At 43.1% G+C, this 12,355-nt stretch overlaps 2 protein-coding genes across 2 annotated transcripts; one reads left to right on the top strand and one right to left on the bottom strand.

The window, feature by feature from the left end:
• The first annotated feature begins 39 nt into the window (after positions 1-39).
• Positions 40-7,030, top strand: CSUI_006797 (rab 5). Its single transcript, XM_068066949.1, has 5 exons — positions 40-2,363; positions 3,573-3,681; positions 4,788-4,903; positions 5,830-5,882; positions 6,579-7,030. Exons 1-5 carry the CDS (start codon positions 2,114-2,116, stop codon positions 6,732-6,734), a joined length of 684 nt encoding a protein of 227 aa, XP_067921074.1. The 5' UTR covers positions 40-2,113; the 3' UTR covers positions 6,735-7,030.
• Positions 7,031-7,643: 613 nt separating this feature from the next.
• Positions 7,644-10,831, bottom strand: CSUI_006798 (dynein gamma flagellar outer; the record flags this gene model as incomplete). The annotated part of the gene is made up of 3 exons (XM_068066950.1): positions 10,526-10,831; positions 9,280-9,486; positions 7,644-7,955 (listed from the first exon to the last, which is right to left on the bottom strand). Exons 1-3 carry the CDS (start codon positions 10,754-10,756, stop codon positions 7,644-7,646), a joined length of 750 nt encoding a protein of 249 aa, XP_067921075.1. The 5' UTR covers positions 10,757-10,831.
• Positions 10,832-12,355: the final 1,524 nt, after the last annotated feature.

The raw sequence follows: 12,355 nt of genomic DNA on the forward strand, positions 1-12,355 counted from the left end.
TGGACACCCAGGAAACTGTCAGGTCCGTTTGACGCGGATGTACGTGTTCCCCGTGCGGCCATACTGTCACCCACTGTAGAAGCCATGTTGCCCAATAACTTGGGAATCCGCCGGTGACAGAGCAGGTTTGCCCGTCCATTTCTTTGATTATTTCCGAGAAGGTATTTTCTACCTGTCTTGAAATCGGAAGGGCTGAGGTAGGCGCAGCCCATGTTTCGGCAGCAGTTCGCAACAGCCAGGATAAGGACTTGTTCCAAACCTCATGCTCGCTTGCCGTCTTTTCGATTAGGAGACAGTCATCAGCGCCGTTCGTACTAGCTTAGCGTCGTTCCCGTTTTCTTTTCTTCCCGCCCTGGCTTTTCCGGTGTAAGTACACCTCACCGAGGCTCGTGTCAGAAGCGTACGACTTGCCGATTGCGTTTCTTACTTCGTCGCATTTTTGGGAAAAATTACATCCGGTTTACGGAACAGAGACTGTTTCTTTCTCTCCCCTTCCCCGTCGGGGACTTGGAGTTCGTGACCTTAGCAAAAATGACAAATATCAATGGGTAATATGCCTCCCTTCATCATCTTTTTTGCTCTTTTAGACTCAAGAGAAGAAACAATACGCAAATAGAGCGTCCATCTTCTTTGTCTTCTTCCCTGTCAGTTTTTTCTCTCTCCCTGTCTGTTGATCTGAGCAGAGAAGTAACCGCTTTCGCTTCCGCTCTCTCGAGCCCCTGCCTCCCTGCCTCCGTTCTGCTTTTTTGTTTCCGGGTGTGAAGACTGAACATCCGAACTACCCTTCTTTTCTGCTGCTTGGCGGAGCTCTTCTTCTTCGCACATCTACTGGTGTCCGGTTTTCCGACCTCGGTATTTCTCAGTTCTCTGTCTTCCAGGACTCCTTTTCAGTCATCTTCCCCTCAAAAGACACTCAAGCAATTTGCTTGTGGTTACATCTCTACCTGTTTCCCTTTTTTGGATGTCTTTCTGTCGCAACTTCACTTTTCGTCACCATTTTTTTTCCTTTCTTCTCTTTGCAGGAACGGGGAAATTGAGCGACATCGTGAAGGTCGCTGTTTCCTCTGACGGGAGAGGGGGACCTTTCTCCGTCTTGCGTGTCATCATAGCACTCGAGGTCGCTTTTTTTCTCCATGGCATCTTCTCCGTTCCACAGTTTCTGTTCTTAAACTACTATCCGACTATCAATAGCTTTCAGCGAGTTGGAACTAAGAGGAATCATTCGGGACAGCTTACCTTTTTTGCTTCTTCCTTCTGTCTCCTTGTCTTCCCTCTCCTCCTTGTCTCTGGAATCTCCTACTTCGTGCTGTCTCTTCTTGGCTCACTTCAACATGAAGCTGTAGGTACACCACATTTGCCCGCTTCTGAATGTGGAGACCAACACGGAAACTGAAGGAGTAACCGTCTTGCTTCTTTTCCACCAATGGAAGAGGATGGGGTCACTTTTTTGTAGAAGCAGCTTACTACCTCCCTGTGCTTGGTGAAAGAGTCTGCTAACTGTCTTCCGAGGTGAACGTAGAGGAACCTTTTCTTCAAGGCTCGTTGCCATCCTTGCAAGTAGTTAGAGTAATAGTAGGCAAAAGAGGAAGCTTTTTCTTTTCTGTTGAACCGTGTCTAATTAAAAATAAGAGAGGAAGTGTCTAGGGCCTTGCTTGTCTCATCCTTCTGTCTCCTTTTCTTATCTGACGCCGAAGCCGTTTCGCTGTCTCTCTCTTATGTGGTCTCCCTCTCTTTTCTCAGAGACGGGGTCTTCTTTTCCCTTCTTCTCCTTCCATTAACTCTTTTCGTACTCCTCTATTCTTTCACTTGCTTCTTGTCTTTTCTTCAAGAGAGATGCGTGGACATTCCTCTCCACGAAGCTTTTCGTCTCAAGGACCCTAACAAATTTCCCGTACCTTATCAAGTCTACACATTCTCTACCTATCTTCATTCACCCTCCTTCGTGTTCCCTCACTTCATCTCATCTCAACTCTTCATCCATAGCAGTTTCTTTCTGTCACGCTTGTTTGAACTCGACTTCCTCCGTTGTCCTTCTGTGCTTTTTTCTCTATCGTCTTTAACTCCTCCGTTCCTTTTCCTTTCTTCTGTCTTTCTCGATTCGTACTTCAAAGGAATGATGAATAGTACGGGAGTCCCAGCAGGGGGAGGACCTCGGGGCTCTCCGCCTGTAGGACGAGGAGGGACAGGGGGGGGCAGTTTATATGGGTCACATTCGATGGTAGGAGGGGGAGCGGGGGGAGAACAGCCGAAGACTCTCCATTTCAAGCTTGTCCTCTTAGGAGACACAAGTGTCGGGAAAAGCTGTCTCGTTGTCCGGTTTGCTAAAGATGAATTCTACGAATATCAAGAAAGTACCATTGGAGGTATGGATACAAGGGGGGGAGAGACACACATCTTGAGCCTGCCAGAAGAGAATGAAAAACTAGAGAGATTGGGAGAGAGAGACATACATCCATCCATATATATGGAGGCCGCCCGGAGGGGGAGATCAACTGAATAGGTCAAGTATCTTTTTTGTTGTATCCAGATACACATGTGTGAGTGGCTCATTGCTTGTAGACATTTATAGGCATGTGCGTTCGGGAGCAAACATAAAACTGTATGTGTGTACTCATGAAAATGTGTGTATGTATGTGTGTATGTATGTATGTGTATGTCGTTACATCTTTCATCATATTTATATATTTGCCGTCATGTAGGTACCCCTTAGATCTGGACTTTGTGTTGGATTTCCGCTTTGATTGTGTGTTCTACAGTCTTCGTTAGTCACATGTGGGATATTCCCCGGCCTCACGCCCAGAGCACCCCCTCTGTCCCCTCCATCTTTTAAGCTTACGTCTCATCGTTCTGTATACCATGAGCTCATCGAGTCTTCGTGCAGTCATATGTATATGGTCATGACCATTCTGTTGTTTGCGTTAAGTGTCGTCCTATCAAGCCAGTGCTTTAGAAATACCAGTATGATCGGCTTCTACGTGGGGCCTTTCTTCAGTCGCGCTGAGCTACTATACGCATATATAGATATATATATACATATGTATAGTATCTCCGTGTATGTACAGATATCTGTGTTTGTTGTGTGTATGCTGAGTTACTAGATAAACGTGCCCATGGCTGGGGGGACGTCTATATCACGCCATTATATACGTGGATCATCACACTTGTGTGTGTGTATGTGCCTGTATATGTCTGTATGTCTATATAGTATTCACACAACTACCGAAGGCATATATATATATATATATAACCACCAGTAGGATCAGAGGGAGTGAGTTAAGTCATAAATAGAAATATGTGCAAATCTCATTAGTACGTCTACTGTACTGGTCTATCCACCTCACGTGGGTAGGCGTGATTCTAGTGTAATGTAAGTACACGATCTGTATAAGTGCAACTGTATACTTACAAGGACATGGAGTTTCTGAAGATGGAAAAACTAAAGTACAGTAGGTGGCATGTTGAGCATGGCCTCAACGATCCGCACTGACTCCTTCTTTTCTTCTGCACGTCCTGCTTTTTGTTTTGTTGGACTGGCAAGTTCTCTTATGCTTCTCTTTCGGGTGCACGTCCAGCTGCGTTCATGACTCAATCTGTTGATCTTGGAAGTTGTATCGTCAAGTTCGAGATCTGGGATACAGCAGGCCAAGAAAGATACCGATCTCTTGCCCCCATGTATTACAGGTAGCAACAGTGTCTTCTTCTCAGTCTCTCCTGCCTGAAGTGTAGCTTCACACCACTTCCAGTCCGCCTTCTTCATCTAATTCCGTTTTCTTTTTCTCGTGTGTATATGCCTGTTTTCCTGTAAATGAATAGGTATACAGATTTGGGTATATATGCGAGATTTCGGTTCAATAGGCACGTAATCTCTAGTTGGGGAGTATCACACGTGCATAGGTTCAGATGTCTTTCTGTGTATCGAAGGAGGACAGTGTATACGTGTGGAACCCGTAATATCGCTTACTATGGACATGTACAGACTAAAGATATCCATTCTACCTCCTCTATGCTTCTGTGTACGTGTCGTCTGTCTGTAAGGCAATTTCTTTCTCAAAGACAGCAGTACAGTGCGGACGGTGTATAGAAAAAGTGCAGGTTCATGCATACAACATACATTTCTACATCGGTCTTCTTCTAGCTTACGATTGTTGTGACGTTCCCTGGATGAGCACGGATAGCTTTACAATAGTTCATAGTACTTTTGTCCATTCCTATCTGGGGCTGATGGAAGTGTTTCTTGCCACTGTTGAGATACGGGGGAGATGAGGGATGGTGTATGTAAATACACTTCAAACCACTAGATTTGCTTTTCTCTTGTATGCGTCCCAACCCTGTACATATGCAAGCGCGCGTCATAATCTTACGTATATCCATATCTCTCCATATCCCTGTATATACCCCTCACGTGTATGCGCAGTCAAGAGTATTCGTATCACAGAGGGCTACGCGGAATGGTTAGCAGCGCTACATACACATTAAAATACGTCTACACAGTGTTATAGATACAGGTATGTATGACTCGCTCTCTCTGTAGACGGATAGATCTGTGAATGTGTGGAGAGCAACTTCTATTCCTATTGTGAACTACGTGAATAGTTCCGGATAGTTGTTTTCTTATCTCTTTCTTTGTGCCGCTTTGGTCCTCGGTGGTTTCCTCATATTCTTTTGCCGACTTGTTGTTCGTTGTTTTCACTTCTTTTTTCTTTTCTGATTCAATCGGTCCCTTTCTCATCTTGCGTCTGTGATGTATTGTAGTCACACCTCACATGTGTTGTATGTACACCTCACAGGGGAGCAGCAGCAGCTGTAGTCGTGTATGACATAACAAACCGGGATAGTTTCCAAGGAGCGAAATCTTGGATACAAGAACTTCAAACTGTTAGCGATCGATGTAATGTTATTATAGGTACGTCCGGAGTTGTCTTCCTCTTGTCTCTTCTATCTTCTTCTCTTTTTTCGCTTTCTTGTCCTGTTTTCGTGAAGATGTCGGCCTCTTGAAAGTTATTCTTTCCGTATCCTTCTTCTTTTCCCTCTCCTCCATATGTTTCTTTTCTCTCCTCTTCATATCTGAAAAGATACGAAGGCAAGATTGGAGTTGTTATCATCTATTGTCTTTTTCGTAGCAGCTGATGTCTTCATTTCCTCTCCAGGCTAGACTGGTGTGTAAAGGGTTTCGTTCTATATATGGACTATCTATCTATCTTCAATCTGTCTATACATCTTCCGTATATCTATCTATCTTCAGGCTATCTATCTGTCTACCTGTCTTTAGTCTATCTATCTTTACACGGTACTGATTGATCTCTCCTCTGTTCTTCTGTTGAGAGATGGAAGGATAAAGAAAGGTGAGGAGACACGCATACATCGAAGATGTAGAAGTTTGAAAAAGTGATAGCACTATGGTAAATACACTTCTTTCTATTCTTTGCCTTGTCTGCTTCGTCTCGGGAAAGAAGGAGGAGAGGAAGGGAGAGAGAGAAGAGAAGGAATTTCCCTGCTATCTCGCCAGTTACGAAGAGAAGAATACGATAGTCTCATGGATGAGCCTCCATGTATATGAGCTATATACCGGAGACCTGACCAATTAGTGAGCAGCAGTAGTCCTCGGTACCTAGATTCAGACTTACTGAAGGTACACTCGGTTAAAAGGCATCTAGGGTTGATGCGTGCGTTCCTCTTTTTTTCCCTCGTACATTCTCTGTCTCTTTTCTCAATCAGGGAATACATGTGCTTGGCTACAGCGAAGTATTCCTCTCTTTCGTCATTTCGTCCTCCTTTTTGCACACGTCTTTCTCCACTCCTTTGTATTCTTTCTCTTTTTCCTTCTCTCAGCTCTTGCCGGTAATAAGGAAGATCTGAACGCAGATCGACAAGTTCCCAAGCAGGTAACAAACTTGTTGTCTTGTTCTCGTTTTCCTTTTCGTGAGAAAAGAGATCCTTTTTTTCTTCTCTTTTCAGTCTTTTTTTAGTAGTACGATCTATGCCAACGTATCATTGACGTCTACCCATCTATCTATCTGTCTATCTATCTATCTATCTTATTGCAGTTTACGTATGTAGATGCTACTGAATCAGGGTGCATATATATCTATCGATGTGTACGCTTTGCACAAAATACCTGAAACACATGTAACAGATGCTTCGCATAGGAGTCGTGTCTGTTTCGCTTTTAAGACTATATGCAAGCAGTTCTGCCGTTAGATTGAGGGAGATGCGGTTTTTTCTTCTTCGTTCTTCTTCTGCTGTTGTCAGAGCTCTTCCCTAGTTCTCTCCGTCCGTGCATGGTCGCATGTCTATAGATCTCGTAGTAGATTCCTGTAAGGCTGCACACAGATGAATAAATACGTATCTAGGTTGCCTGTATGGATACATACGTTTATAGGATGCCTCTGTGCTGTACGCCTTTCTATCTAAGAGGGATGGTGCTCACGTCATTCTTTGTCTCTCTAGGTATGTTTAGTGACAACTTGTTAGGTGTGTATGTCTGTTTGTCCTTTCTCCTCTTTTTTTCATCGTCTCTGGGACCTCTCTTTCTCTTTTTGTCATCTCTGCGTTGTCTGCTTTTTCCTTGGTTTTCCCAGGAAGCTCAGCAATATGCCGATGAGCATGGAATTCTCTTTATTGAGACAAGCGCCAAGACAGGGCATAACGTGAATGAACTCTTCTATGAAATTGGTAAGAAAGTTCTCCCATCTTCACGCGTCTTGCAAAGAATCTGTTTCTCTCTTTTCTTCTAGGTGTAAGGCCGCTGATCCTCTGTTCTCTATGTGGAAACACTTCCTCTCTTTTCGTCTACATAAGGCATTTGCCGTTTTCCTTCCTCTTGTAAGGATTCTACGGGTAACACTGTTTCAGCACATCCTTTGTTCTTTCTTGGAAAGATCCAAACCACTACCTCTTATCTCTCTTCTCCATCGTTACTCTTCTCCGCTGATTCTCTCGAAGCCACTCTGTTCTTCTCTCGTGTTCTTTCTCTTCTTCTAACTAGGTATTCTGGAGAAAGTGAGTGGGATGAGACAGTGTAGAAAAGGAAACTATCTCCTGCAAAGAAACTTCAAGAAGAAGAAGTATCAGTAGAAGTCTTATCAGAAGTCTCAGAAGTAGGAGGAGTCGTAGGGGAGATGTGAGAGTGTCTTAAGAGCCTTTTCTGTGTAGAGCCACAAGGGGCTTGGAGAGACTGGAAGTGGGGATCATCCTTTCTCTTCGTCTTCTTCTTCACATGGGAAAAGTTCGAAACAGAAAATGCACAAGCAGACAGCTCACACACAAAGAAAAGGAGGACCAAACAAGAAGAGGAGAAAAAGGCGATTCAGACCGAAGATAAGTGATCGAGAGGATGTATGAAGGCAACTGTGTAGGAATAGAGATATGTATATACAGGGATATAGAGTATGAAGATATGTTGGGGGTTTCTTTTCTTATGCCTGCTACACAAAGAAAGCACAATATGAACCTCTGTCTAAGACAGGGCACATGGAGACACACACGTATCTATCTATCTTTAATCTATCAATCTATCTATCTACGGATATGCTGTGCATACATGTAATCTAGGTATCTATTATACACGATAGCATCTGTATGTGTATACGAAACATATCACTATGTACGTATGAATATGAATCTATTCATCTATCTATCTACCTCTATATGTATGTAGGGACTTCTATGTTTCTACGGGTATGTAGGCATGTGTATGTATCAATGTGTGTGTATGTAAGTGTACGTCTATATGTGTGCGAGGGGGGGTGTATAGACCTCATAAGTAGCATTTCTTCGTCTGCGTCAGGCTCTGCTCTCTTGGTAGCTCCAGCAGTTCGAAGGACGGAAAGAATGTTACGCAATCCAAAATCGTAGTGTCTTTGCTTTGATAGCTGCTCTTCACATAAACCGTATAAGACCTTGAACTTCTTCGATAAGTTGTCGATATCCAAATACCCCACAGACGCTAGCTTCACCTACACACATACAGACAGAGACAGAGACAGACAGAGAGAGACAGAGAGGGAGGGAGGGAGGGAGATAGAAAGATCGCACATAGATCGATTAGACATATATATAGAGAGAGAGATAGACAGATAGAGAAATAAAGAGACAGTGATATAGAAAGACAGAGATCTAGAGAGATAGAGATAGTAAGATAGAGATACTTTAGAGAGATAGAGATATATATATGCACCCTGATTTGTATTCATATAGCAGAATGCATGCACACCGACAGCAAAGAAGGAGAGCTACGGAATGTGAAAACGAGAAGAAAAAGAATAAGGAAAAGAAGAAAAAGAGAAAGAAGAAAGAGACGGAAAGGAAAAGAAAGAGGAATGGAGTTCACAGATAGTGGGAGTTTGAAAAGATCCATAGGACCATCTCTACGTACACGTAGTGCAAAGAAAAAGAAATACATCTTCTCTGCATGTGTGTAGAGAGGGAGAGATTGATAGAGGTAGAGGAGGAAAGCGAGTCACCTAGTCTTGTAGACCATCAATAGAAAGGCAAGAAGAAAATGTCTCCTTCTCTTCATTATGAAAATCTCGTAGGTCGAGAGAGCTAGCCACAGAGAGTCTGGGTACACAGCCGGTGTCTACTGTGTGCATGTCTAGTATATACAGCTGAGTCTGTATGCGTGTCTACAGCAAGAGGAGAGAGCCTGAGGAAGCAGTCTCCCTAGAGAAATGTCGAAGAAGATCCTTTTCTTCTTCTTTGTGGAAGAGGGTCTTCACAGGTCTATTTCTCTCGCCCTTGAACAAACCTAAGGACACGTAAATACTGTACACATCACTTCTACGCTGCCGTCTCTCTCTGCTTATCTATATCTTTTTAAACATATATGTATACATATATAGATCCATGTATATATGCATATATATATATATATAGCTGTGTGTGTATTCCTTACATGGGAGTTATGGAGACCTGCTGTATACCAAAGAAACGCCTTCCTGCATGCATGTACATATATCTCTATGTATGTATCTATCGAGTCATTTCTACAGCCTATCTTATATATACTTCACGGCAACTTGCTACATCTGTTGTCTCTACATAGCTGTATGTATCTTCTTCTTATCACGTGATGTAAAGAAAGAAATATCTTTTCTTCTTCTTCCATCTATCTCTCTCTCTCTCTCTTCTCTCTCTTTCTTCTCTTTCTCTTCTTTCACTCTGTTTTCCTCCTTTTCTTTCTCTTTTCTTTCCTCTCCATATTCTTCTTCGTCTCTCCTTTCTTGTTCTCTCTCATTCTTTCTTTCTTTCTTTCTCTTTTCTCAATTCTTTCTTTCTCACTTTGATAATGATTTGTCGATCCGGGACCATCATGGAGACACTTCTGAAGAGAACCTTCAGATTTTCTGGGAGTTCTTGTCGTCCAGCATATCCAGGATTCATTGTGATAAAGTAGGCCGTGGAGGGGATCAATTTGATAGGGGAGCATTCTCCAGGAAACATGAAGCTCCTCAGTCCTTGCTTCTTCGCCGTAGTGATGGACTCTATCTACAACCAAGCAAACTCCACACATCTCACACACAAGCAGACAGATTAGACTCGAGACAAAAGTCGATTGAAGGCTCTTCTACTCCTCATTCAGTCCATGTCTATAAGTTCTATGGCTTCATGTCTATACGGCTGGAGGTCTGTGTAATTACTAAAGCGTTGCTCTTGCTCTTTCTTCGTGTGTATCTGCTGCTTTTGCATGCAGCAGGCCACTCTCGTGGTCCATGAGACAAGGGCAACCTTCCCTTCTTAGTCGCGCAAAAAACACCTGCTCGATCTAAATTCCATTCACCCCTAGCTACCTATCTATCTGTCTGTGTATCTATCTATATCTATATATATCTACCTAGCTCTGCATGTGCTAAGATAGATAGGTGTATATATATGTACAGATGGTCCTACGTCATACAGGGAGAAGGGACCTAGTATAAGAATACAAGGGGGTATGTGTATACATATGATTTGTATCAAAAAGAAAAGTGGAGATATATACATATATATAAAGAGAGATGTGGATATCTATATAGAGAGTCTAGATGAAAGAGGAGTGCATTTTCTGCAGGCTTGTTCTTCTTGTTGTCTCCCTCCACTGTCCCCTGTCTCCTCTCAACCGCATAGATGTCCCCTTCTCTTCTATGTACGTTTCTTCACAAGGGGAGAAACAGAAGATTGTATCTTTCTGTCTCTTTCTCTCTCTCTCTTCTTTCCTTCCCCTTAACACCTCGTCTATCGAACTACTATGTCTCTCTATACATCTCCAGACCTCTCCATCTCTTCCTCTCTCTCCCTCTATCTCTCCCTTTCTCTCTCACTAGCTATCATCCACCTTCTCTTCCTCTTTGTGTATCTCTCTGCCTAGCTCCTCGGCTCTTTCCCCCTTACATCAGATAAGACTCCAAGCAAAATCTCTTAAACTTGGCAATGTCTATCTAGCTGTTGCATCTCTATCTCTCTCTCCATTCAATCGATCTCTGTCCGAAGGAAGATGTGTATCCATATGTGTGTGATATGAAGGGATTAGACTCTTTCGCGTTCTAACCTGCATAGCTACGACAGACAAAACTTCAAGATCGATGCGATTGAACTCGTCGAAGCATCCCCATAAGCCGCTTTGGCAGAGGCCCTTGAAAATCTTCGCCATGTCGTTGTATCGATGCTGATCCGAGCAGTTCGTCACAACGACAAATACGCCTAAAGTTCTCCCCATGTCTTTGACTGTCTCTGTCTTGCCTGTCCCTGCTGGCCCTGCTGGCGCTCCTCCATAAAACATTCCTAAGGCTTGAGAGCACGTCAAGTAACACCTGCCAAAGAAAGAGACCAAACGAGGATGACAGAGGTCAAAGAAGTCTTGAAAGAGAGAGGGAGATAGATCGCAGAGAGGGGGGAGACGAAAAAGGTAGAGAAATGTCTTGGTAGAAGGAGAAGAAGAGAAAGAGAAAGAAGAGAAAGAAGAAGAAGAGGTGACCAAGTATGGAGAGGTGTAGATACACTGTAGTGAGGGTTGCAAGGGTGTCCTTTGTGCTAGAAGATCTAGGGAGAGGTAGATCTATCTATAGGTTTGTATGATAAGCTTCTATAGAGCAGAGACATGTTGTATAGATCTATATTGAAGTGTGTCTTTTCATGTACTCTTGAAAGAGGATATGAAGAGAGACACTGGCAAGAGAAGACTTTAGATTTCTATCTAGTAGTAGATACGAAGGCACTCTTTTTAGCTCTTCTTCTTTCTTTCTTTCCACCAACTTGCGCTAGTTCTTTATCGACACCCTCTGTCCTTTCTCGATCTACAGGAAGACTCTCCCGTGTTAGGTCTTACAGGCTCACAGACAAAGAGAGAGAGAGAGAAAGAAAGAAAGAAAGTTTATCTATCTGTCATTCATCTTCTTATTCTCCCATCGTTCCTCTCAATCCTTTTGCTCCCTATCTCTCTTTCTCTCTCTCTTTCTTTCTTTCTGTGTGACTTTCTTTGCTCTCTTTTCGCCTTCTTGACCCTTCCCTTTCTCTTTCTTTGTCTGTCTTGCGTACCTATCAGTGAGAGGTGTAATAGCTAGTCTTTCTTTGACGCCTAGGTATTCGTAGGAGTAGGTAAACTCCACATCTGCAATGGCTATAAGGGAGTTGTCTGTATCTACTCGCCAGTAGAGGCGTGTCTGCTTCAGCCATTCAAAATCTGACGAGTCGCGGAGCTTGTGCTCCTTCACTTTCTTCCATAAGTCTGCAAACACATCTCTCTTTACGACAAGAAGAGAAAGAAGGGAAAGGAGAGGGGGATTAGAGAAGGGAGAGAGTGGAAAGAGAGGAGAGAGGGATGAAGAAAGATTCGTTATACACGGAGCTATTATGTTTCTCTTCGTTGTCTTGGAGGGTCTTAGTGTGTGTGTGAGAGTGCTTTCTCATACGAGGCATGCAAACGTCTTTCTCTTTCAACACAATTCAAGTGTACCTACACCGCACTCCTCCGCCTCATCTTCTAGAGTACGTGAACTGAAGGATCCATGCATGCAGTCATGCGTGCATATAGATATAAATAGATATACATGCTGTTGCTAGGGGCATGCACTGCAGCTAGCTGCCCCTCCCCTACCACTCCGCTACAGTCTTTCTGCCTTTCCTCATTCATCCTCCCTGCATGAGCCTCTTCTTCATATGAAGGAATATAAAGAAGAAAAAGAAAGAGAGAGAGAGAGAAAGAAAAGATAGAGAGGCTTAATTACATCTCTCTCCGTACTAGCAGAGGTCATCCTAGCTCCATAATTTTCACTGAATAATATTAGCCTCTTCAATCTGTACATGCGCATACATACATATATATATATAGAGAGAGAGATAGATTGATAGGTAGACGTATGTATATATGTATACATGTAGA

This window comes from Cystoisospora suis, assembly GCF_002600585.1.
Source record: "Cystoisospora suis strain Wien I chromosome Unknown contig_3497, whole genome shotgun sequence".
NCBI classification, from domain to species: domain Eukaryota; phylum Apicomplexa; class Conoidasida; order Eucoccidiorida; family Sarcocystidae; genus Cystoisospora; species Cystoisospora suis.